General features: G+C 40.8%; 1 protein-coding gene across 1 annotated transcript; it reads left to right on the plus strand.

Annotated features, from left to right (window-relative positions):
• On the plus strand, positions 1-26,979 carry snx17 (sorting nexin 17). Its single transcript, XM_069696662.1, has 15 exons — positions 1-873; positions 5,688-5,762; positions 7,698-7,815; positions 9,664-9,728; positions 11,571-11,681; positions 13,740-13,830; positions 15,778-15,865; positions 18,895-18,964; positions 19,613-19,705; positions 20,029-20,232; positions 23,825-23,953; positions 24,158-24,235; positions 24,511-24,585; positions 24,691-24,732; positions 24,889-26,979. Exons 1-15 carry the CDS (start codon positions 814-816, stop codon positions 25,006-25,008), a joined length of 1,419 nt encoding a protein of 472 aa, XP_069552763.1. The 5' UTR covers positions 1-813; the 3' UTR covers positions 25,009-26,979.

Raw genomic sequence — 26,979 nt, forward strand, 5'->3', positions numbered from 1 at the left:
GCCAGTCGGTGTGCGGAGCACATAACGGCGCGACGGCGGCGGTACGTCTGTATATATATATATTTTTTTCCTTCCGCGTTATCGATCACATTTGATCTATGTATATCCTCTGTCGCCGTTTAGGTTTTATTTCAGCACATTTAGGAGGAAGGAATAACAAACAAAACAAGTGCAACCGTCCCCTCACGTTTTTCCGAAAGCGGCTTTTTCCGACGCTCTCGGTTCCTGCAGGAACCAACTGCACCTTTTATCCAGAAAACTTCATCCGGCTGATGAACTGAATCACCCTGCGTGTGTGTGTGTGTGTGTCGGTTCTCAACAGTAGGTGGTGTAAGTTTTTTTTTTTTTTTTTTTTTTTACCAATTACGTAAAGTGAGTGAACACCATATATTTATAAAAAAAAAAAAAAAAAAAACGCCAGCAGTGAATGCGTAATTACTTAACACTTTGCAACATGGCTGCTGCGGGAACGGCGGAGAGAAAAGTTTGACGTGGGAGAAGTTTTAACGCGAATGCGAGTTTGGCACACGAGTTGTTGCCCAGCTAATAAAGTCGAAAGCAGTCGGGCCCCGGAGTCTGGCACCGCTATCCCCGGACTTCCAAACCAGTGGATGAACCGAGTGGAGAGCCTCCTCCTCCTCCTCCTTCTCCTCCTCCTCCTCCTCCGTAGTCACTGCAGTGGACTTCGTGGGGAAACTGTGGTGTCTTCCTCTCCATAAGCAAGGCTGCGGTGGCGTTTAAAGGACTCGTCGTCTGGCTGCAGGGTCTGTGCGTGTCGAGCTAAAAAAAACAATAATAATAATAATAAAAAAAATGCATTTTTCCATCCCCGAAACGGAGGTCCGTGCCGGAGACAACGGTTCAACATATGTGGTGAGCATGATAATGTGTTGTTTTTTTGTTTTGTTTTTTTTGTTTTACCCGCTTTCACTTTGGTCCGGGTTAAGGCTTTCTTTGCTTCAGCTGGCCACAGGTCGGGCTAATGTCAACGCAGCACGAGTTTCGGTGTTTACTGTTGTAATTAATTTGGTAGCACGAGCCGTGACGTATCGCCGTAAGGAAAAACAAACTGAATAACGCAATAAAAAAATAAAAATAAAAAAAAAAACTTCTTGGTTACAAAACAGTACGTGTATTCATATGAAATTAATCTCTTCATATTAAAGCTCGAGATTTGAATTAGAGGATTAAAACGTGAATGAGTTGGGTGAAAGTGATTTTGAACTCTCATGAGGGCAGGGCAAGATGGACAAAATACAATACCATGTTGTTTCTTACCAAATGCTTTTGATATTGATATTGCAGGGGGTTGTCTTATTGACGCTTTCACAATATATTTACACGGTGAGCTTTGTTTATTAATAATCATCGGTAATGTGGATATAATAACTGGGTCAAAGGAAAAAAAAAAAAAAAAGTAAAACATCTAGAGCCATCTGGTAAGTTCAGAAAATGACATCACTCTCCTGCATTAGAGCCTTTATAACCAGAGAAAGACGACACTTATGACGCATCACGATGCTACAATATTCATACTCGTCATAATAATAATGTAACATTGACACATTTCTCCCAGCCCTAATTCAACAATACATTTGGGTTTGAACTTTATTCGGTCAAAGTGATAATGTGGCTACAAAATGTTGCACTGCGATGGGATGTCTGAAGTTTTCATGCACTGTCAAAGTCACCTGAGGAAACTTGAACGGCTCACTTTCTGATTCCCCACATTAGCCACGACAAAGTCGCTTTTGTTTTAAAGTGTTTGAGTCAGCACTTACATTCTTAGTGAGATTTGAGGTTCGCCACCATGACATTGCAATCCTCTTTCTTATTTACAGAGAAAATACAGACAGCGTTGCCCGAACTTGGTCCTTTAAGTAACAGTCATTGTACCGTTGTAAAATATAGCACTCTTGGACAGCACATGAAGAGCAGCAGTAATTTGTTCCTTACTTATCTCTCTTGGTTGTTGTACAGCAGGGTCACATGGCCCAATGTGTTTATTTTTGGTTCATTCGTTTCTTTTCTGGTTGTCATTGTCTTTTAAATGTTGTTTCACGATCCATGTAGAGCGCTATGAATTACTATTGTTGTTGTTTGAAAGGTGCTCGCCCGGCGCTGCACTGGCAGACATGTACTGTGGTGCTCCGAGGGCGTCATTCACAAAGGTTGGTGAAGCAACGAGACTTTAGAGCTGCAAAGATGAGTCCATAAATCGATTAGTTAGTAGAAAATTAATCGCCAACTCCTTGGATGATCTATTCATCGTTTTGAGTTATTTTTTAATAAGTAAAAACAAGTCAAATTCTCTTGATTGCAGCAGCTTAAATTTGATTATTTTCTGCTTCCTGTACATCTACGTGACGATAAACTGAACATCTTTTTGTTGCGGACTGTTGGTCAGGACAGAACAATACATTTCAGGCTGCACCTTAAACTGGGAAAGACTGGTTGAAAATGTTCTCTATTTTCTGACATTTCAGAGATGGAACGACTAATTGAATAATCAAGAAAATAATAGACAGATTCATTGAAAATATTTTCATTTTGCCATTTGCAACATACAGAAAACATTTTAAGCTTTTGCAGAAGTTTTAAGAGGTTGTCCTTGTAAAGCATGAAAAAACAGTATCTGACACAGTCAGGATACGTTGTACTAATGTCTGCCAGATGTAGTTTTTCTCCAAAAAGTTAGCGTCAACTCAAAAGATTTCTTCCTCATGTGGCTCGAGAATCTGGACAACAGCAATAATGTGAATGTGACCTGAACGATGGATAAACACAAGTTGCTGGGGAACAACTTGTTCTCTTCGAGATTGTTTCATGTCTATTTTGGATGTAATATGAAAAAAATGCAACAAAAAATATTTTGGATTGTTGTAGGTCTTTTCATCAAAAGACATTTTGATGAGATGCTTTGAAGTAACGACCACTGCATCTGATTTCTGTGTGAGGTCATACTGGCTGTTCTCAATGTCACACTCCCGTGAATAACTATTTTCCATCTTGGCTCCATGTGCTCCAAAGAGGAAGACAATCTTAGAATAAGCTTATTCATATTTGAATGTATTTGTGTTGACTGTCCCTGCTGCCCAGACAAGTAGAGAATTGACTCTGGATACTTTCGTTGGAGAAGTGGTGGACAAAATTGCACAACAAGTGCAAAAATGTACAACTGTTAATCTAACGTCAGGTATCTTGTCTCCGCACTGCTCTCCAAATGTCTACTTCCCTTGCTGAAAGTCGAGAGATTTCTAAGCTGAGCAGTTCAGGTGCAACGTCCGACTCGTTTCTACCTGGCCGAGCACATTTATAGCTCGCGCTGCAGTGGGAACTTCAGCACTGGCTTTTCACCTCTCAGCTGGCTGTCCTGTGACTGTCATTGTGACCTTCCTGTTGCCAGCGCACAGGAAGGGACTTTGCTTGATTATAATGCTGAGAGATGGGCTGTGTACCTTGGAACTACTAGGCCACAAAATCTGCCGAGTTTGCATAGGGCTTTTTAGAATAACAAAGGGTGCAGGTTTTTTTTTTTTTTTTTTTTTAAATATAGCCTTATTACCGAGCAAGCTCAGACACATTTCTTTGGGTTTCTGAGTGCTCCTGCTTCCTGTTTTCCAGTAGACATGTACCCTCCTCTCTTTCACATGGTTTTTACAGTATGTTTTCTAGTGTTTGCAGGTGTGTAAAAGAGAGATAGACTTTGGTGCCTCTGTGAGTGATGGTGACTCATTTACCTCAGATTAAAGAGCAAGTTCGGACGTAGGTATGAAGTCATTCATCTGTCTCATTTTATAGTCTTACAAAACTGTGGAAGTTGTACTTAACAGCAAGCCTGTGTCTGGCGGCATCAGGCAGTGAGCAATGAGTTTATACTTAGGAAGAGGATTCTTAAAATGTGCTAACATTAGCACCTATCTTTGACCTCCTCAGACCGACGCAAGTTTCATCCCACACGTATGTGATTTTACGTGAGTAGAAGGAGCATAAGTATGCGCATCACAATAGTTGCAAGAATGGAAAGTTTCAATACCAATTCAACTTTGATCACGTCCAAAGCATCAAAATAGCTTTCAGATCCCAGTCAAATCATCAAGTCAACATGTTTTTCAGTTGATGAGGCGATGTTATCAAAATGTGCAATAAATTCATTTTTGGTTTAAGATTTAGCCTGCAGAAAATTGCAGGAAAAGAAAAAGCCAAAGATATTTTTGGTAACTTAGAGGGAAACACATGCGGCCTGTTGCACTTTTTGAAATTCACACGCGCGCAACAAATACAAAAAAGCTTAGTGAGTTTTTGCATTATCCAACAGAACAAAGGCATTCTGCACACTCATTCTTCCTTCCTGCCTGAGCTCTGCTTACATGAAGATATTTTAGTTCATTTGTTCAACTTCTGCTTTCCCTCCCTAAATTTGTAATTCTTCTGTTTTCCCATTGATTGCCTGTGTGGTTCAGAGAAAGTGTGCTCAACTGTATTCATCAGTATGAACTTGAGTCCTCAAAATTCCTTTTGCTTGGACGGATGACCCACCATGTGGACTGTAAATATGAATTGAGATAGAAGGGGAAGGAGATTAAAGCACCAACAGTTTGACATCCATACGGAGAAAGCTCCTCAGCAAGCTTCCAGGGTGCCGTCTCTTATCCACGGCTAGAGCTGAAAACAGACTGGTGGAAGCTGATATTTCTGAGCAAATGAAGCAGCAAGTATTATTGTCAATAACTAAAAACTATATGACAAAATCTAAATCGGAATTATAAACAGATTTATTGGCGTTGAAAGTAGTTTTTTTTTCTTCCTAAAGGCATAACTAAAGAATTACTTTTCATTTATGTGGTTTTCTATGAAACTTAATGAGGCATTTGATGTGAAAAATAGATTTTTTTTTATTTATTATTTTTTTCCACGAGTGGCTCTTAACATGAAAACACACAGATATTTGGATTACTAATTCCAAGTGGTGGTTTTGCGGAGGAGTATCCGGTGATAGATGCTGTCAAAACAAACACAGTGTGCCTCGGAGAAAAGATTAAGGATTCCCCTCGTGATACGTGCTTTCTGTGTTTGTTAACGTCCGGCTAATGCAAGGAGAAACTGTTTAGATTAGGAAATGCGCTGCAGGTTCTGCTTTTCCCTTTGGAAGCTTGTAGGGTGTAATTGAATTTAATTCACGCTTCATTTGTTCAGTCTCCCCAATGAAAACAAAGAGGGAGGGAGCACACAGTGGGAGGATAGGATGAGGTGGATGGAAACTCGGGTTGTTTTGAGGAGTTGTGATGGAAATCAGGAGTGAAGCTTAATGCTGCAGGTACAGGATGTTATCTGATATTTCCTCACTGTCTTTCACCAGCTCTGGTTTAATTTCTGCACTGACTCTGTAACCTGCTGCTATCTCGAGCAATGCATCGGATTAAACATTAGAAAAAAAAAAGAAAAAAAAATATGTGTCTTCTATTTAAAGAAAGGTAATTGTTATTTAGTATTTATTTACTTTGTCTACTTGTGTGTGTTTTACATATTTTTATATGCGTGATTCATTTCTTTTGAGGAATTCTATCCAAACGATTTTTTTTGACAGATCAATTAAAGTGTTTCATATTCTGTCTCTTTGCGCCACATCAGACCTTTACACAGTGTTTCTCCTCGCATATTAATGTGTCTCCACTCCTTTCCCACAGGCCTACAACATCCATGTTAATGGTGTGCTGCACTGTCGGGTACGCTACAGTCAACTTCTTGGCCTCCATGAACAGGTGAGGCTTTAACCAGCAGAGTACACCCACTGCACTGCCAGTGTGCGCCAGACCAGCAGGTCTGCGTGTGCGCTGCTCTAAATGCTGTGTAAATGCCACCGTATCCACCCAGTGTGACCTTTCTCTCGTCTTTGTGTCGGGACGGTCGATACGCCAGCCTCCCGTCACTTTGAATCACGGCCGCGACGGTTTGAAGTCTTGAAGTGCTCTCGTTCCTCCCAGAGTTGAAACTCCGTAGTATTATGGAGGCGGTTGGAGGGAGGTGGGTGACATGGAAGGAATGTTCTTGGCCTTTCTTACACTTCACCTGCTGGGAAAAGGAACTCAATATGAAAAAGAAATGTTGTTGGAAAGTGTTGAGTTGCCTGGTCTTGTTTTTTCTTTTTTTGGTCTCTGCCTCAGTGAAGCTTCCCAAAAAGCTAGAGATAATGTTTCAGTGCTTAGTGGGACATTAGTGTCGTCAGAATCTGCTTGTTTTCTGTAGTGCTGCGGTTGTTAACGTACCTGTGACGGGGCTTCTCATACATTTCTTATGGTAACAATTTGCGTCAAAGAGGTAAAAGCATTGTCTGTAAGAGAAGGATTTAGGTGGCGGTTTTCTGGCCGAGCTCTAAAATATTCACCGCCACATACAACATAGCCTTATAGAAGTGCACAGTCTCCTGTTTTCACACGTTGATGAATAAATAAGCAAGCAAGGGCCAAACTTTGCTATCTCATCCTCAAGTCTGTGTTATCCAGTCTGACAGTTGCCGTTGCCAGGCAACAGGGTGTGGGGAAATGAGACATTCAAATCTTTAAGCGTCAACCCCGAAGGGCTTCCTGTGGCGCACGCATGACCCCGAATCACTGTGGTGATGATGGGGCAGCACGGGCACGCACTCCACTTGGTTATCGCTGAGGTCATTTGAATTTTAATGGTTTGTCTTGTCTCTCTCTCTCTCTCTCTCTCTCTCTCTCTCTCTCTCTCTCCTGTAAAGATTTGTAACAAAGCCGTGTCTGCTTTATAAGATTCAGAGACTATTTAATGCCCGCAGTGAAAACAGGGCAAGTTCTGCTCAAACAAAGCCGCATGAGTTCGCATTTGTTTCACATTTAGGAGACTGATGTATCTGTAATCTGTCCTGCGTGTCTGTGGCTGTGAGAGCTGATTTATATGTGTAACCAGTGCGGTCTCTGGCGTACTGAAAATACCAAAGGGCAATATGTCGAGGTGAAAATCACCCCTCTTTCTCTAGCACCCTCCGTGGTTAACGGTCATCATGCCATATGGGCTGGAGCTGTGTGTTTCACAGTGAGGAGGGGAAAAAAAACGTGCCAGTGAATTTCTAATGATGAATGTGATGTACAGCTTTTTCCTGCAGCAGCGAACGGGTTCAAATGAAACCGCATTTGATGTGTGACTATAGATTTGTGAGGTCTTAGTTTAAGACTTCCACGGTTCAAAGCTACCAACCCTCAGATGATAGAAAATGGAAAGAAATGAGTCAAGAAGCTGGAAGACAAAATAAACTTGGAATGACATATTCAGGGTTCCAGATGTGTGTGTGTGTGTGTGTGTGTGTGTGTGTGTGTGAGTGAGTGAGTGAGTGAGTGAGTGTGTGAGATGCACGGAAACTCCACCAGCTAGTTGCTGAAACGGGGCTTAAAATAAACCTGTGATTCATCCCAAACAGCTTGAATGTACCTCTTACAAAACTGAATCCACAACTCTTAAATTTATGAGCCTGTTACTCTGTACTGAAGTTAATAGGTTAAATTGTGTAAACCATATGTGGGGTCAAAGAAGTCATGACTTTATTAATAAATGTTAATTTTTAGCCAACTTTTCGGATCACCCCTCTTCACGGTTAAAAGCAGAGAAATATAGGTTGCATTAGCTTTTAACCTCTGCTCTGTCAGCTGAGCTTCACAACATGTTGTTTGCACCAACAGATAAAGAAAGAATATGGCAGCAACGTGGTGCCTGCCTTCCCCCCAAAGAAGATCTTCACACTAACCCCTGCTGAGGTTGAGCAGAGACGAGAACAGCTGGAGAAATACATGCAGGCTGGTGAGTTATTCCTTTTGAATGGACTTTTTGCAGATGGCTTGTATTCAGTTTCACCTCGTTTCTGGCTGAATTTAATTCCCAGCGAGAGCAGGGTTGTTTTTGTTTTTTTCATGGTTTAAATGAGATACTATTCTTTGAATGCAGTTCCCATATTGCTGACCATTTATTCCCCCCCTTTTTTTTTTTTAACGTACGGAGGATAGGGGTGTTTTTCATGTCGTGAAGAGAAAAAAGTAAAAAGGAAAGAAAAAGAAAACTAACTTTTGCAGCACAAACACAATTTCCTTGAAATGCTTCTCCACAACAATCACAAGAATGAGTTGGCTCCGTGTCCGCGGGGAGTCCTGCCATATACGAGTGTCGTCATGCCATTGAAAAACATAAAACGCTTTCACTGAAAACTGATGATCTGAGCACAGAGTGACTTGGACACTGACACAAAGCTTCACTTTGACAGTGATGTATTGCTGGCACACGTGATGACAAAAAAAAAGAAAAAAAAAATCTCGACTCAGGATCTCAGACCTGGCTGGGCTTTTAAAAGTTTTATGGGTTTGAATTCTCAAGTGATGAGGCGCTACCTCTAAGGATCTGTACATGGCTTTTCTCTGTATTAAAAACCGAATGGCTCGAGGAATAATTTATCTTTATGGTGTTTACACCAAAAGAAACACACTACTTATTTTATTTTTTTTCGTAAAAATGCCTCATGACAGTTTTTAAAGACCTCCTTTGCGTGTCTCGTCATTTTCAAAACCCCAACTGTCCTTTTGGAGTCGGTTGCTTTGGGAGGTTTTTAGCATATTACCCAAATTCTGTAAACGGGTTAAGGGTGAACTTTCTGCATACACACGGGAATAAGTGGAACTGGCAGCAATGCAGAGGGTTTGTTTTAATCCTCTCAAGCACTGGCAGTTACAGCAGAACAAGGAAGCGTTGTTTCAGTGTGTATTTGCACATAGTCTGGGTGCATACGCACACCGGGTGTTCTTGGCCACAAGTTCACTTGGTTACATCATGGCTTTTTACATAGTTATGGAAAATGAACTGCCACAAACACAATCTTCTGTGACGCAGATGGCTCAGAACAGTTTTGTTAAACGTTCAGACTAATTTGTAAAAGGACAATAGTGTACAGGCTGGTAGACACACACACACACACACACACACACACACACACACACACACACACACACTGAAAACTGCCTCAGTATGAAATTAAAAGCTTAAGCAAAAAAAAAAGAAAAGATTTGTTAATCTTGTCTTTTATTGACTAAATCTAGGAACTACATTATGATGAAACTGGTTTGTAATAATTTAGAACTAACTGAACCTTTGCCAGATAACAAATCGTTTTTACAGACCTCACCTTTTAAAATGCAGGTTTTTTTTTTAATGTTAGGCTTCATTGCCTTGACAAATGTCTTAAGAGGTCCAACTCATTTCACAAGAACAAAATCTGATTACATAAGGGGAAAACAAATAAAAAGTGGGAAATGGTTCCACGTAAAGACATTTGTATTCAAATAACATTCACGAAAGGATGCTTAACTCCTTTTTCTCCCTTTAAAGAGGAGTTTTTTTTCCCTTCTAGCTTATGTTGGAATTGTTGAATTGTTGGGTTTCTCTGTATAATGTTATAAAGTTCTTCTGTAAGGACTTTAATGTGTTAAGTACCATGAAATAACCTCTGTTGTGACTTGGCGCTATATAAATTGAATTGAATTGAATGAACTCATTATTCAATCATTGCCTCTCTTTCTAATCCACACAACAGTGACATCTGACTGATTTTGCATTCGTGATGCTGATTTGCTCTCTCATTGCTCTCCTGTCCATTCGTTGCAGTCCGTCAGGATCCCTTGCTGGGAGCCAGTGAGATGTTCAACAGCTTCTTAAGGAAAGCACAGCAGGTTGGTGTTTCTCTCCCCCCCCCTCTTGTCTGCATTAGGCTGTTTTCTGTTGCATCAGCATGGTCACCAGGCCTGCGACGAGGCAGGGAGCGCCCTTTTAACCAAAGTGCTGATGCAGTCATTCCTCCGTCACCTGTAATTACTGTTGGCACAGCAGTGGAGTGAGGTAGCGCTGTTGTTACTGTTTGCCGCACATACTTGGATTGTGTCATCTCTACATGGAAAATACTGGTTAGATTACATTTGGCTTCCATGCTGAAACATGAGAAATGATTTCCTCAAACATGAAACTAGGGAAAGCAGCCTTTTGCCAAACATGGCAACAAACTTGCATTACGTGTGGATACCGGATCCCTTTGAACCACTAGGAAAGCATGAGCCACCTGATGATTCATCTCCCTGAGATTTGCCAAAAAGCTCTTTGTGCAGCACTAAAAATCGGAGCAAAATCTCCTCTAAAGTGGATGCTGCTGTGAGAACACACTGAATTTATTCAGACCAGGTTGCAGACTGCGACCTGTGTTGCCAGGAGAGCTGTAAATCATGGACAGATCCATCCATCTGCAGCCACGTCATCGTGCACATCACCGTTTCTGCACCCTCCCCTCAAACGTACTGCGAGGACGGCAGGTGCATAATAAGAGATGATTTACCACCAAGTGTTGTCGTTTCATCTGCACCTTCAGTGACAAGACTCTTCTTGGAGTCCGTCCACAGAGGAAAGAAGGAAGATAAGAGATGATTTAGCAGAGGAAGTGAGAGACAGGAGAGAAAACTGCTGTTATCCAGTTCAGGGTTTGATATTTCTCAATATCAGCTCAGACGCTATTATTTAGTTTTGAAATATTCATAGGTTTTGGCAGTTCAGTTTATTGTCCTTACTTGTTATTCATTGAATTCTGCGGGTTAATTTTCCATCATCTGCCTTGTTCAGTTAAGTTCTGAACTGAATCACAAACAGCACTGCTAAAATGAAATGAAATGATGATTTCTGGGAGCTGACCGCAATAATACAAATGGATGGGATGAATGTAACCACAACACTTGGTCTATTACCAAGTTTATTGATCACAGAATGTAATTAATAAACTGCAACAATTTTTTATAATAAAAGGTACTTTAAAATTTAAAATGTGAAGAATTTCTGCTTTCCTTATTGTAAACGTAAAATCTTTGGATTCAGGCTGTTGGTTGGACAAAATGAAACGTCAATTCAGATAACATTTGGATAGATATTTTGATCTTTTCTTTTGCACTATTTAGACGATCAATCAGTTAATCATGACACGAATCTGCGGAATAATGAATCGTTCAGACACATTACAAGTTAGTGATTAGAACCGTTGTAGTTACAGACAGCTAAACATAATATGGCTTCCATTTAAACCACATTTTACACAAGGTTTTTTAACATAGTGCGTATCTTTTTTTCCGTAGGTTTATCCTCGGTGTCTGCCTTGTAATCTGTTTGTTCCAGTCACACTTCATTTTATTTGCTGCATAAAAATAATTCCCACAAGTAGCCAATTTCTCTGTCTTTTCCATCTACTCTTAATTTGTTGCAAGGTGTGTTTTATGATGAACTGTATTTCGATCTTAACCCAGAACCAAATATATGAAGGGATCATAAACTGCTTCATAAAAAGTGGAAGGGGTGCTTCTATGTTTAATTTTTTTTGTCATATATCCACCAGCGATACCTCAGCTCAGCTCTGACCAGCCCATATTTCTTCCGTCCGTGTGGCTCGGTGTGATTTTTGTTGTTGACTGACAGGAATGAAAACACCCAGCTTACCCATGAAGCTGAATAAAAGCCTGTTATGTTTTGTGTGGTTCCCACAGGAGACCCAGCAGATTCCCACAGAAGAGGTCGCTCTCGACATCTGCCTCTCCAACGGTCAGAAGGTCACAGTCAACATTCTGACCTCGGATCAGACGGAGGATGTCCTTGATGTAAGTGTTTGAGAGCATAAGCCGATGTTTTCAAGCAGTCTCCACTTCTGCAGCTTATAAATATTTGTAATTATATTTTAAGAAGTAACAAACAGATATTAGAAAACTAAAGTGTGATTAAGACGCTGCTGTTTACTGAGTGCAGAGTAAATAACCTGCTGCAGTGTAAAGAAGTAATACAGTTTAATTTCCAGCTGGAGATTATATGACTGAGTGCTGATTGACTCTTCAAGTGGCCAAACGTCTCCATAAAGTTCAGATTATCTGAGGTCTTAAACACTTTTTCCTGTTTATCGACATTGGCAGTATTTGTTTCTGTTTAACGAGAGGCATGTTTTTTCCCTGCTCTTCATAACTGAGCTGCCAGACACCTGGGAATCTCCCCAGGCAAGCAATATTGCTTTAGACTCTTCTCTGAGCTCGGAGACTCTCCGTACCATGAATACAATTTTGTTTATCTATAAAGACCCTCCTCAACAAAAGCAATACTTGAAGGATTTTAGTAAGTCCTTTTAAAACAAAATGGGCGTACAAACCAACAAAACATAATTGGATGAAAAGAAACAAATGGTAGAATAAGATGTTGAAAAGGCTTCACACAAGCATCCGGGACAAAAACACAGAAGTGGTAATTGTGAGATAATGAAGAAAATATATCTATATATAAAAAAATAAAACGGCTTAATTCCATTTTTGGAAAACTTTGTCAGATCCTGACTGTGACCAAACATTTCAGTACATCTGCTTCCCTTCTGCTCCTCATTGATCATAAAAACACTCAGCGGCAGCAGCACACTCTGAAATAACTCGTCACAGTGAACATGCTGATGTTTCATCATGATGTCCTCTGTCGGTCTTGGCTGTAAATCAAGCTTGTTCAAGCGCTTCTGAAGTGCCCTTCTGAAAGTTTAACCACAGGTGACCTCTGTTCACAACAGCAGGTCTCACAACACAGCACTACTGTACAGCAACAACAGCAGTTCAACAATGGTGTTCATGTTTCATTTGGGTGTGTTTGCAGTGAACTTATGAGAGAGTATCAACAGGTCCAAGAAGAAATCATTCTATCAACGCGGCACAAATGACACAGTGGTTAGCATTGTCGCCTCACAGCAGAAAGGTTCCGGGTTCGAATCCGGTCCTGGGCCTTTCTGTGTGGAGTTTGCATGTTCTCCCTGTGTTTGCGTGGGTTCTCTCCGGGTGCTCCGGCTTCCTCCCAACATCCAAAAACGTGCACCTCAGGTTAATTGGTGGTTCTAGAAATTGCCCTTAGGTGTGAATGAGAGCGTGAATGGTCTTTGTTTCCGTCAGTCTCTCTGTGGCCCTGGGAGGGAGGCTGTAGCTCAGTCGGTAGACTGGGTTGCACACCAATCGGAAGGTGGGTGGCTCGGTCCCCAGCTCCCCCCCGCCCACGTGCCCAAGCGTCCCTGAGCAAGACACTGAACCCTAAATTGCTCCCGATGGTGTACCATCGGTATGTTGTAAGTCGCCTTGGATAAAAGCATCAGCTAAAATGAAATGTCATGTAAAAATGGATTTCTATAGTTTTTGCAGAGTAAGCTCTTTTTCTGTGCAATATAGCAGATAACGAAAAAGTCTACTCTTTGTTTTGAGATGTAAAAATTTTGTTTTCTTTTTCGAAAAATGTTATGTATTTTTTTGTTTATCTTCTAACACTTTGCCCTCTAAATGCTCCGAAAGAATGGAATCATAATAATTGGGGCTACGTTCCAAAACGAACCAATTTTTCCTTCATAAACCTGAAGAAGTCAAGAAAACATGTCTTTACGCTCAAACATAATATTCACAAAATCCTCCTGCATGTAAAATCTCTCACTTTAAAGTTGGTTGTAAAATAGAGATGGTAAAGTATGATTATCATTAGATCCCAGTTTTTAATCTGTTGGATAGTTCAATCTTAGATGAAGATCGCCCGTTTTCCACTTCATACCGAGCTCTTTTTATCACGTCTTTTATCACATTTATCTCAGTTGAAAGAATGAATTAATTGAATTTAACTGTGAAACTGAACTTCCGCTCTTTATCGTCTTTCTGCAGGCTGTTGCAACAAAGCTCGACCTCCCAGATGACCTTGTTGGTTACTTCAGTCTCTTCCTGATCCGTGAAGGTGTGGATGGAAGTTTAACATGTAAGTGATAGTGTATAAAAACACCAGCGAAAAAGCAAAGTAGACACTAACAATAATCTTGTGTGCCAGCAAATGTGTTCAGGATTATCTTTTCATTAAAAAAACAAAAAATAAATAAATAAACCCATAATTTATTACTGCTGATCTTTAAGGTCCTCCCTGGAATGCAATTCTCAGAAACTTCTGAGAAACTATTGAAAATTGGCCTCGTAGTGGTTTCAGTTTTAATGAAACGCTGAAGCAGGAAACCATCAGATAACCAATGTTTACTTAGGCAAACTAAATGTGCAGTTCCTTTTGATGAAGTGGTTTATTTTGTTATTATTTTATGCTTTGCACCATGAGAGTTGTATCTGTCTCCTGCTACAACGCGTAATTCATTTGTCAGGTGATAGTCAGGGAGAGGGCAGGTGTCTTTGTTGGCTGGTGCTTGTTAAAAAGTTGCAGTGTTTTGAGTTGTGTGAGCTTCGCTCCGCGCTATAATGCAGTGTTTCCAGGTGTTCTGATACCTGACACTTGTGTTGGTTGTAAAATGGCATCACGTTCACAAGTAAACTCCTGATTAGTCAAGTGATTTTTCTAAGATGAGTGTACACCTTGAGCAGACAAAACGATATGACTTGCTTATTTGACTGCTTCTCCATGAAGATATACTGTAAATACGGCGATAGTGTTTTGTGTGTGTGGGGGCGGAGGAAGAGGTGTTAAACATATTTGTTGTCTGTATTTGACTTGCCGTTACCCATCTACTGGATGTATTTAAGGTGTTTGTGCGTACATTTAACATTTGGTCTTTTTCTTACTCGTTGCAACTACAACAATTTACTGTCAGCCGTTGGTATTTTTAATGCTACATATAGGACAACGTCCAAAACTGAGAAGCAGCGTGATCTCAAGTGTTTTTTTTCCTCTTTTGTTTACTTCCATGTTACCGTGTCAATTCACATCATTACAGAATAATGTTACAGTTTGTTTTTTGTTGTTGGTTTTTTTGCATCGTCAAACCCCCGCACAGTCCTAAAGATTCTCGTCTTGCTACTTTCGCCTGTCAAATGCTTCCCCTCACTTAAAATCAATTTCAGGCTCTAGATGGTTCCCGGTACATTTGGAAGAATCTGTAAATATTGCAGGCATGTTCTTTATTCCCTCTTTTACATCTGAAGAGCTTGACTATTAGAAACCAGAGCAACAGGCTGTGGATCAAGTAAAACTGATGGTGGGAGGCTTGACATAACAGGATAGCTTGAAAAATTTAATTCCTCTCTTGACAGGCGCTGAGATTCCCAGAGGTCTGTCTGTGTGTAAATCAATATATGCTGTAAAATATGCAAAGACATGTCAAGAGCAGCCAGTGTGTGGTTTGAAATAGTAGTGCCGCTCTTCTTATCTGCTTCTTGTGTATTTTTCAGGTTCCCACTGATGATTTAGTTTTCCTAAAAATGATCCAAAGCACTTTTAAGCATTCAGTTTGTTTCCGTGTCTGTATTCCAGCCAAGATTTTCAGCACCAAATTCACCAGCATGTGTTTGTGTCTGCTGTATGCAGCATCTCTTCCCAGAAAGGCGTAAGCACTCTTTTGTAAATCTAACGGCGAACCGAAGTGTTGTTCAGTCATCTGATTTGTGGTGTTGAGCATTTCTATTGACACCTGAAAACTGAGCAGCCGCAGCAGCAACAGCAGCAAAGACCTGAAATCTGCTTCACTCTCCTGAGGGAACGGACCGCAGTGAAACAGCTGCAGATTGTGGCCACACGTACACAAGAGCCCATAATCTTTTTTTAACATTTGAATACTCTGACACACAATGTATTCCCTGCTGGGACCTGTCCAGATGGTGTCTTCCCATCCCTCATTGTTTGTTGTTACCGCCATTATCCATGTCCTTGGGACTCGAGCTGCACTTGTGCCTGACTCTTTCTCTCTTTCTCCTTCTGTGTCTCTCTCAGTTGTGCGGAAGCTGCAGGAGTTTGAGCTGCCTTACGTATCCATTACCAGCTTGCGGAGCTCCGAGTTTCAGATCGTCTTACGGAAAAGGTAATTTGAATGAGATCATCATGTCCTTTCCAAACTTCTTTTCTCCACATGTTATTCATTGCTCATCTAATCTAGTGAAGTAAGAGATTTTTGTTTTAATAAGCAGTGCATTCTACATCTGCTGTTCTTGGTCAAATGTAATTCTCTCTTAAATATTTTTTTTTTAGTTATTTTTTTACTCATTTTTTATTACTAACTCTTGATGTGTCAGAAAAGCAGTGAACTATGGGATGCTTATCCTACATCACCATCCTCTATAAAGTGGAGGATAATGTGGAAAAGAGACCTGTGTTTGCCAAGGACAGTAGTTTCCATGACCAGACAGTACGCGTCCCCCCAGAAAAGTCAGGGATCAGATTAGGGACACGAATCTGATGTTACTGTAATAAAGGGCTGGACCAGGCGGCAACGCTGAAGTGCCTGTTATTTGTTAATTGGTCATACTTTCCTTAAACTGCAGAAACAGAAACCAGACCTGAGCTGACATGATACAATGGCTTTTACGTAAGCAACGTACAGTGGGTCGTGTTTTTCACCATCTGTCAACTTGACACCCATGAAATGGGTCATTTATCCGGAATTATCGTTGATTGAGCAACAGCTATATTTGTTTTCTTGAAATAAAGCTAGCTTGACAGCCTCAAAAATTCCCACGGAATTGAACCCCCCGCCCCTCAAACACACTCTCAGCTGAATGTTGGTTTCATAAAGGCCGCAGTTCTTGAAGACCAGAATATGGAGTTGTGTGGATGCCCAGTAATTAAGAATTATATAAAGGAGGTCGTCACTAGAGGGAGGAGAGTGAGTGGGTGACTCCACCGACACGAGGACTATTTAAAACTGAGTAGTTTTTAAGCATCACCAGATGAAGCAAAACTCTTTATTTAATGTCAGTACAAAACAATAACCAACAGTGTATCCTTAAACTTAGTGTGTTATCTGTATTTGCGTTTCTTTCGGTTGTGTAGAAAACTCCCTTGGTTCTGGTCTATTTTGGTCTCTACGAAAGTCACAAAATACAAAACTATGAAAAAAAGCTTCCTGGGTGGGAGCAGATCTGTTTGGGCAGGCCACCCAAACAGATTTAATCCATGAAAGGTACCAGTTCCTCATTCAGTCTGAAGTTTGTGACCGCTCCCTCTGTCAACATAACATTTCTCTACTTCCTCGTGAGTCTGTTCTTTCGTCACCGTGCCTCCTGCTGACTGTGAAGGTACACAGGATGTTTACTTTCTTTCTGCCTTAAGGAAAGTCTCAGTCCTCCTGACCTACTTTCACATTGGAGCGTAGAGCGGTGAGGGAAGAATGAATGTTGAACTAACAAGTGGAGGTGGAGGAAAAACAGACCCCCAGTGTATGAGATCCAGGGGAGGATGAGGTCAGAGGGAATCAAAAAAGCTCTTTTTGGCCCAAAGTGAAAGCTACAAATGGTGGAAATGTGTCTCTCAGTCCACTGAAAACATTGATTGTACAAAATGTCAGTCATTTTTCCTTGCCGGGCAAATACAGAACCATCTAAAGAAAAGAAAATGGGGATATGAATACTGTTTTTTGTTTTGTTTTGTTTTTAGATCAACAGCAACATTAACTTTGCTTAATGGTATTCTCTATCTGTGTATGTAATAGCAGATTCACAACAACGACTTTGTCTCAGCAGGGGTTTCCAGTGCACCTTTAATTGAATCTGAGGAGGCAAAAACTGAACCCTCCCAGATACGAGCACTCCTCTACAGATTCATCTCCTCGTGCGCTCCTACTCCCTTTCCTCCCTCCTCCTCTCACTCTCTCCTTCCTCTTCTCCTTTGTTGCCTGTTTTGAATTGCTGATGTGGCCAGGCAACATGCTTCACATCTCCTTGAACGGCTTCTCCGTCTACGAACACCCCTCATGTCGTACAATTACAACATGTTAAATGTCACGTCCGCACTTAAAGTGTTGGGAAATGTGAATGCCGTGAGGATTTTTCTGAAACACAAAAGTGGATTAGGAAATTCGGTGCTCTGTTAACTCACGCAATAATAATTCTCAACTGAGGTATGAAACTGGTATCAATCATCAAATTAAACATCCAGGAGCTGAGAGATAAACACTCTTGAAGTAAAATATCTCAATCACACACTTTGCCATTCTTTTTTTTTTTTTTTATAATGAGATTTGTTCCATTTTCAGATTAGAGTCTTCTCTGGAAACCGTCAGATAGGAATTCATGCGTTTCTTTTTTTAACGTCTCGCTTCTATTACTAAGGCTGCCCTCTGGCACCCGCACATCTCTGTGCAGAAATACCAGCAGTCCTTCTCATACAGCCACAGTGCCCGCCTGTGGAAATTTGTGCCATTTCATCACCATCACCAGACCAACTGTCCTTCAACCTCGACAGCAAAAAAAATTCACAAGATGAACGTTTACACTGCCGTCTCACTGACTTAAAGAAGGAGGAGTTTGTCCACGAGTCATTTTATTTCACAGATCTGACAAACTGTTTAGAAAAATTCCGGTTTCTGGCTGTAACTGTATGCAATTTGACTCTACTCTGTTCAATTTCAGACATTTTGTCCACCTTTGATACTCTTATCGTCAGTGTCCAAAGAAAACCATGCATCTCCTAATTTGATGATTTACATTTTTCTCTGTATACACAGAGGGATGAAATGTTCCTTTAATGAGTTGAGGCAATTCTAATACTTTTGAAGCCAAACCATTTGACATGTAAAAAAACTGTCAAATGCATTGTCATGCCACAGAAAATGGATGTTTTTTGGTAAGATACATAGTTTTTACAGGACACCAGCACTTTAAATAATGTCGAATATTGCAGTATATAGAATCATAAGTTTATTAATATACCAGTTGACAAATTGGTATATTATCTTCAAGTTAAATATGATTGTATTTTATAAGTAAGTTTGAAGCTTGGTAACTCGTCATCAAATCATTTGAAATATGTTGGTTTTGGTACCGGCAATAGTAACTGTGCAGCTGTGTTAGATTCTGTTTATGTTCAGACTGTTTGTGCTCTTTGTGTCTGCAGCTACTGGGACATGGCATACGACAGTGATGTAATGGACAACAGAGTTGGCCTGAATTTGCTGTACGCCCAGGTAAGAGATTTCATGACTCGGGGTAAACCAGACACTGTTGTTTGTTTCCAGCCTCACCGGTGGTCTCCAAAAATACCTTTTAAATTACTTTCCTCTTGAGATGTCGACCTAAGCAGAACATCTAAATTACACTCGATTGTATTTGTTTACATCGTGTGTCTGTTACATTTTATTAAATTTGCACAGTGCCAGCAATACATAAAAAAATATATATATATATCTGAACCAAGCAACTGCTTCATGCGTTGGCTGCCAAATGCTTTTGTCCATCCCATGGGGTCCGTCCACTATCTGATGGCAATGTCAGCTTGTTTTGACTTTGCAACACCTTGAATCCTGTACCTCTTTGTTCCTCTTTCATCTTATTATTACCGCATTCCCTTTGCTGCGACAACCAGGATCTGTTGTGTTAAGCATTTTTGGGGCTGCAAGTTTGATTAACATCTGGAGCTGCTGCGTTTTCCCTTTGTGTAGCAGAAAGGTGTTTGCAAGCATTTGCGTTTGTGCATATTTCTGCGCGATTAATTTGCTGACGTGCACTGTTTACACGAGTGGGATTTCTCGTACTGAAGGAAACACACTTAACCTGCTTTACTTTGTTCATCTGTGTAGAAAGATGAGCTTCACCCTCTGTTTTTCTTTCATCAGACAGTGTCTGACATTGAGCGAGGCTGGATACTCGTCAGCAAAGACCAGCACAGGCAACTCAAGTCATTGCAGGAGAAAGGCTCAAAGAAAGAAGTAAGCAAAGCCATCTCTTCTGGATGATTCTGCTCTTGTATATATATATATATAGAGGAGGCAGTTGAATCGAGTCGATACTCGGAAAGGTCTTTAGTACAAGGATAAAATCTGTACACCATAGAGAATATTTCCTCCAGCGCATTCCTGTTATGCAATTAGCCTACTTTTTCCATGCTATGAATTTTTAATTACATTAATCCAGGAGAGAATTCAAACTTGTATTCTTCAGGGATTAAACAGAGTTTATTTTCTGGGGAGGGGGGAAGTTTGTTCGTCTAAAAATTTGTTTTCTCCTGCTTTTTTTTTTTTTTTTCCCCCAGTTCATCCATCTAGGTCAGACGCTCAAATATTACGCCTATATCAAGTTTGACCCTTGCATCACTGACTTCCCCGAGAAGGGCTGCCAAGTCATCGTCAGTGCTGGCAACAATGAGCTCAACTTCCACGTCAAGCTCCCCAATGAACAGATGAAGGAGGGGAGCTTCAAGGTCACACGCATGAGGTGTTGGCGAGTCACATCTTCTGTAAGTAGACGCGCGCGCGGTGTGTGTGTGTGTGTGTGTGTGTGTGTGTGTGAGAGGATGAGTGGATTTACCTTCAAGCATACCTTTTTTTTTTTTTTTTTTAAACTTAATCATATTATTAGGAGACTATGAGCTGGCAACAAGCGCTCGGGTGTTTATATATATATTGGCGTGTGTACAAACCTCCTCTCACCGCTGCACCAGAAACAAAATGTCTCGAGTCTTGCCAAGCACCCGTTTTTACCCCCCGACGGGTTGCTAAAAGCGCTGACCTCCACACCATCTATCTTCATCAGTTCAATTACCCAAACACGCAGCTCCCACAAGGGTAGTGCTTTATTGATCCACCAGATTAACACATAGAACAGCATCTTTTACTTCAATTGATAATTACCTATTAGAGAGGAGGGAATCTGAAGGCAGGCTTTAAGAGGAAGCACCAACTCTGCTTAGTCAGTATATAGTCCAGACCATAGGCACTTAGATCGTTTTTTTGTTTTTCAGGCTCTGTGTTTTAACACATTCAGTGTGAAATAAAACGATGAATAGTATAAAAAAAAATGTGCCAAATCTCAGGTTTCATCCATATGGAAAGATCTGAGGGGAGGTAATGTGTGTCGATGATCAGATAGATTCACATGAAGTCAAAACAAATGATCTCAATCAATGTGTTTTATCTTAATAGGTTTTAGTCATGAAGCCTTCTCTTGATCATAGACAAGGAGACCTTTTACATGTGTAGTACTTCACCTCTTTAATCCTAATCAGCACAGAGGCTCTTTCCGGGTCGTTTTGTAAGCATGAACTATTTTTGAAATGACACGCAGCTTCCACAGGAACGATTAGTCATGCGGCGTTCAGTTACTTTGGACCCATTGCCTTATCTGCTCCCTATGTTTTGTTCTCCAGGCTCCCTGATTCAATTCAACACGTTCTAAATTCTAAAGAAAACAATGAATATTACATGAAAGTGCCAAATCTCCCACACAGTTCTTACAACTCTGCATTTTAATGTGGTATCCCTTTTCTGTAAACCGGGCGTGCGGAAGCGGAGAGACCGAGGAGCAGCCACCACGTGACTGTCCAAACACTTACGGCTGGACTGCACACTCGTAACTCGTGCTAAAAGCTGCACTAACGTCTTAAACTTAATTGACTTTTTTTAAATTTTTATTAAAAATAACCTTTGAGGAAAGGGAAGACTGTTAAGGTGCCGCTTCACGCAACAAAGATACACGTTTAAGGCACGAGGCTGCTGTTCAGACTGTCGCCCAGTAAATGAGTTGATCAGCACGAGATGCTGTCAGGGTCTGTTGGCTCAGCAGATGACAGTGATTGACTGGATGGGCCGACAAGTCGAAGGTTCGATTCATAGTAATTCATTCGTGCTGCGTGTTGCGCTGTCAATGGCGTGGGGGGAAAAAAGAACAAGAAAAATTTGCATTTTTTTGTTTTGTTTCTAGGAGACGTTGGAGGCAAAATACTCAATTAGTCACAGTCAACTGAGCCTGCATCTTAAAAAAATAAAAAATAGGAGGACAAAAACAGCTTTCCTGCCAAACTGATGAGATGTACAATGAATAGACAAACAATACGATGTGGAAAAACAAAAACACAAGATGGTAAACCTATTATGCAGTGTGTGTTTTCTAATGTCTTATGTGGATGTGGGGGAACTCTCCAAAGTCTGAGAAAACAATACTAAGAAGTCCTCTCGGTACCCAAATTTGCCCGAAAAAAAAACATTACTTTGAATCAATTAGTGCTGTAGGTCTTTCCTTTTCCTGCCTACTCCCGGTCAGCCAGCCGTGTTCAACAGAAACGGCTCCTCCGAAGGCCTGACCAGCGAACAGTGTGTTTTCTGGGGAGAAACGCATTACATGAAGCTCCGCCCGCACGATCTCAGCTGCCATCTAAAAGTTGAACAACTCCACACGCAAGACCTCCTTTTTAAACGGAGAGGTGCAACACAGTTCACTTTTGTATTGCATCGATGCTGAAGCAGCCCAGTCATTATGTGAATCACTGAAGCTTTTATGATTCACCAAAAGCTCATTTGCGCAGAGGTCTGGACACGCGGCGACACGTCTGAAATAAAGATGCATCTTAAGCCTGTCTGATTACAGACGGTGGCGTCACGCTGCCCGGCAGGGCGATTCATTCCTGAGCTCTTTTTCAGAGGTCAAAGTCATTTTAATGAGCCCTTTCCTGTCCCACAAAATATTCAAAACACTTCATTTGGTGCTGCACTGCGACCCCCCCCCTCGCCTCCCTCGTAGCCGAGTCTCAAATTGCATCCGGAAGAACTCGTATAAACAGTTAACGTGTGTGTGTATTTGTGTCAGACCTTTATTTTTGTCTGTATTTCTTGATGTTATCTTTGTGTGTGTGTGTGTGTGTGTGTGTGTGTGTGTGTGTGTGTGTGTGTGTGTGTGTGTGTGTGTGTGTGTGTGTGTGTGTGTGTGTGTGTGTGTGTGTGTGTGTGTGTGTGTGTGGTTAGGATGGGAGGCACAGCGAGATGCTGGCCCAGAGGAAATACTCTGTCAAGAGTCCCAGCTCCAGGAATAAGAGCTTTGTGTGTGTGTGTGTGTGTGTGTGTGTGTGTGTGTGTGTGTGTGTGTGTGTGTGTGTGTGTGTGTAGGCTTAACACATTTCTGAAGGCATTTGTAATAATTCTGTATTTGTGTATTTCTTATTCTTTACACCAATGTTAATCTTTTAGCTTGTGATTTTGCTGCCCCCCCCCCCCTCCAATATAGCGGCACAATAATGGAGGCTTATAGAAAAGAGATGTAGAATAGGAAATGTGATTTGAGCTGCTTCTGCGGAGCTCCAGTCACGGAGAAGAATAGGAAGCTTATCCTCTGTTTAAGAATGCCGGGAGGATGTTGGTTCGGGATTTTGGAAATGAGTTTCTTTGTCGTTCACTCATGGAAACACAAGAAGACAAAAATTTAACTCGAAGGACAAAGAAGGAATGAACATAAAGTGACGATAACAGTTTTGACAGCTGTGGGGTTCTGTTTATTTAGAAGATGGTGATGAAGATGACAATGATGACAAGTAAGGCTTCACGATTCTGGATAAAATGAGAATCACAGTTTTGTTTTTCATTATAAGTTGCACTTATTTACCTGATACAAAAGAAACCATAACAAGAAATATGATGGTACCTGAAGTAGAACTGGACAACAAAAAGAGAACATTTTTGTTTTTACCTTTAAATGCAGCACTTCAATGAATCCGACACTGAACATCAAAACAGGCAGCTTCAGTTTCTTGTCTTCTTTTACGTAGAAAGTCTTTTCCTTTCTCGTTTTTGCCGGTATCTCACTCTCACTGGATTTATTTCCCTTCCTTTCTGTTTCTGCTGGTCAACATCATGTGGCGTAACGCGGCGTTGTCATTTGTCGAGGGAGAAAGTAGGAGCGCTTGTTTTGAAGCAGCAGAATATTTGTCATTCAGAAACGAGATCCCATAGAGGTATTAAATCGAGATCGTGTCTTTAATGCCATTAATCGTGCAGCCCTTCAGCCGAGCACCAAATTATTCCAAAAAAAAAACAACCCTACTTTTTTGTCCAACGCTGCAGCAAGTCCCTATAGCCAACGGTACAACCAACCCCTGCAGCTCGGCCAAATGTGAGGTCAAACTGGAGCTGGCCTTTGAGTATCTGATGAGCAAGGACCGTCTCCAGTGGGTCACCATCACCAGTCAACAGGTAAGAGGTCACTAAGAGGTCAATGAGAGGTCACTGAGAGGTCAACGTGGAGCCAGTAACCATAATGTTCAATGAAAGCCACGTTTCCTGGATTTTGAAGTTTTTGCATAAACTGAATATGCATTTTCAAAAAGTCATAGAAGGACACAGCTGTACTATTTATTACTGCTAGACATTGTACCGAGTTTATGTTTATGATTTCAGGCCATCATGATGAGTATCTGCCTTCAGTCTATGGTGGATGAATTAATGGTCAAGAAGTCGGGAGGCAGCATAAAAAAGGTTTGTGTGTCAGGAGAAACGCTTATTTAAATTTCATACCGAGATGTGTAGATGATGGCGAGTTTGATGTGGCTTTTTAATTTGTAACTGCACACGTTATGGCATCATTTTCAACAGTAAATGGTTTTACATACCTATTTTGTCTACTTTGATAGTTTAGATAATAGGTCATTTGTATTTCTTTGCTGAAATCTCAAAACGTGTAAAAGTAAAACAAACATCTTCCATTTCCTTCCAAACAATAACAGTAATATTTTATTGTGTCTTCATCTCAGATGCTGAGGAAACGACACAACGGCTCCATCCATCGGTCTGACAGTCAGCAAGCTGTGAAATCTCCCCCTCTACTGGTGAGAAATGGAATAGCATGCCAGGTTTGTTTTCATTTAGATCTCCTGTGAAGGTTAATTTGACTGTTTTTTTTTTTGTTTGTTTGTTTTTTGTTTTGGCTACAGGACTCTCCAGACCCAAACCGTGAACAAATTATCAAACTCTCAGTGAGTACATTTTTTATTTTTACTGTATAATACCTTAAAAAAAAAAATAATGCTCAAAAAAAGAGAATGCTTGTATGCTGAAATAATCTATTGCCAGCACATTTTGTAATAAATCAGCAGTCCAGCGTTAATTATACTATTGATTATTCCATTCAGACCAAGCTGAGTTCGGTGTCTCTCAGAGGGATCAGCGCCTCCAACTCGGCAAACGATATCAGCGGCAATGATTTCCACGGCAACTATGCTTTCGAGGGAATCGGGGACGATGACCTGTAACCCTCGACTTAACCTTCCTCCCCTTTTCATTCCACTGTTAACGACTGGGACAACAAAGATTACACGCTGAGCTGAGCCGAGCCGAGCCGAGCCGAGCCGAGCGGTCCACACAGGCGTCCAATTCTGCAAGATTGTAGCTTCTTCCTGGAGAAATCGCTGCCTTAAGCTCTCGTTTAACCTTTGACAGTGTCCTATCTTTTAGACTCTGAAGGCTCGTCTTGATTTGTATTTTTTAGTTGCAATCATCATATTCAAACTTTGTCCGTATGTTACTGAACTTGTGGAAACTACACGAAGAAAACCCTGGATTCTTCCCTCGGTGGCTGCATGTTCTTTTCCAACCAGAGAGCCAAATGTTTAGTTAGACCTGGCACTAGTGATGATCCAGCAGAAATGGACAGGAAAGTTCTCAAAATGATCCGGCGAGTTCCAGCGACCGTGTTGGAAATTTGTTCTCTAAACTGTAGACTTCTCAGAGCAACTGCTTACCTATAAAGGTGATTCATATTTGGCTTGGCTATATACCAAAATGTGATGTTTTTGTTTTAATGTCAGTGGTCCACTGTGTTGTCTCATGCTACTTGTGTGCCAAGTTAGGAACCACCTTAGCAAGATATCAGCTGTGTTTTAGAGTCACTCGTACTGCCTTCAGAAGTAGACTGATGCCTTAACTTTGACTTTCTTTTGCCTCGTGGGGTCCGTTCAACTCGACGCGGGTTGGAGCTAAACATTTGTGTCGTCCGGTGGTGACTAGAATCTTGCAGAACCTGGTAGATGGTTGATTTGACCGAGCTGCTTGCACATGCTGAACCCATCATTTTTGCACAGTATTACAGGTGGACGTGAATGTTTGAGCGGAAGCTTGAGCATGACTGTAAACATTGTGTGGAGACTTTTTCCAGGGGGCTTTGTAAATTCGTCTTATGATTATTTTTTTTTAATTTTTATTGTTAACCAATTTTTTAAGGTTTCTCATAAAGCCAAATTATAGTTTACTAAAGCATTTTGCACAAAATAAACATAAAAATTACGACAATGTCACTTTCTATATTATGTACTTGCAATTAAGTATTCAGAACATTTACTAATATCTTTACCATCATAGCTTATTGTAATCCAATAGATCAAATGTAATCTAAACTGTAATGAACAAAGTTTAAATGGACCAACATTTATCATGTTTACATTTAGGGGACTTTTTTTTTTTTAGTTAAAATGGAAAGTGTTTACAAATTTTGCATCTGATTTTCTTTGCCTTGTTCTTTTCGGGCAAGTGTTGGTGTCGTGCGTAACATTCTACGGGGCTTCAGTTCATTGTAATTTGTACGCACATTGTGCCAATCATCTCAGAGGATATCGTTTCAAAAAAAAAAAAAAAAGAAGAAAAAAAGAAAAAGGTGCTTGGGTGAAGCGGCTAATGTGATCACAATTGCTGGAGTGTACAAAGTTCACGGAGCGCAGGCAACACAACGAACATGTGTTTTATAACACGCGTCGTTCCATTTTTTATTGCTGGTAGCTTGAGTTCTGTCTAAAAGCTGCGCATCTCAGCACGTTTTGAAGCCTCTAAATGTAAATCAGTGCCAATCTTATCAACAGCTTTACGCTCAGCGGTAGCCGGAACGGCAAACAAATGTTCTCAATATAAATGTCTTGTTCTTTCACTGCAGTGATTCTTCTTAGTTCATTTGCTTTTGTAGTAGGGAGGAGGACGTGGACGCCACCAGCCAATTGTATTTTCTCTGTTCCTGTCAATACCAAGTACACAAAAGCTGCAAGGTCCTTGGATGTTAATAAATGTGTAGGTGCCAAATTATTTCATCAGCATCACCTTTAAAGTTAATGTCAAATTTTATGAGCATTGTACTGACTTGATTCATTCCACTCATATTCATTTTGATTTTAGTGGTAAAGTCAGTGACAACTGTCTGGTCTGTTTGTCATGAAGCTAAAATAAACTCTGAAATCCAA

This window comes from Brachyistius frenatus, unplaced genomic scaffold, assembly GCF_029030835.1.
Source record: "Brachyistius frenatus isolate BFR_SWC_R1_liver_20210118 unplaced genomic scaffold, ASM2903083v1 Contig_21, whole genome shotgun sequence".
Lineage (NCBI taxonomy): Eukaryota > Metazoa > Chordata > Actinopteri > Embiotocidae > Brachyistius > Brachyistius frenatus.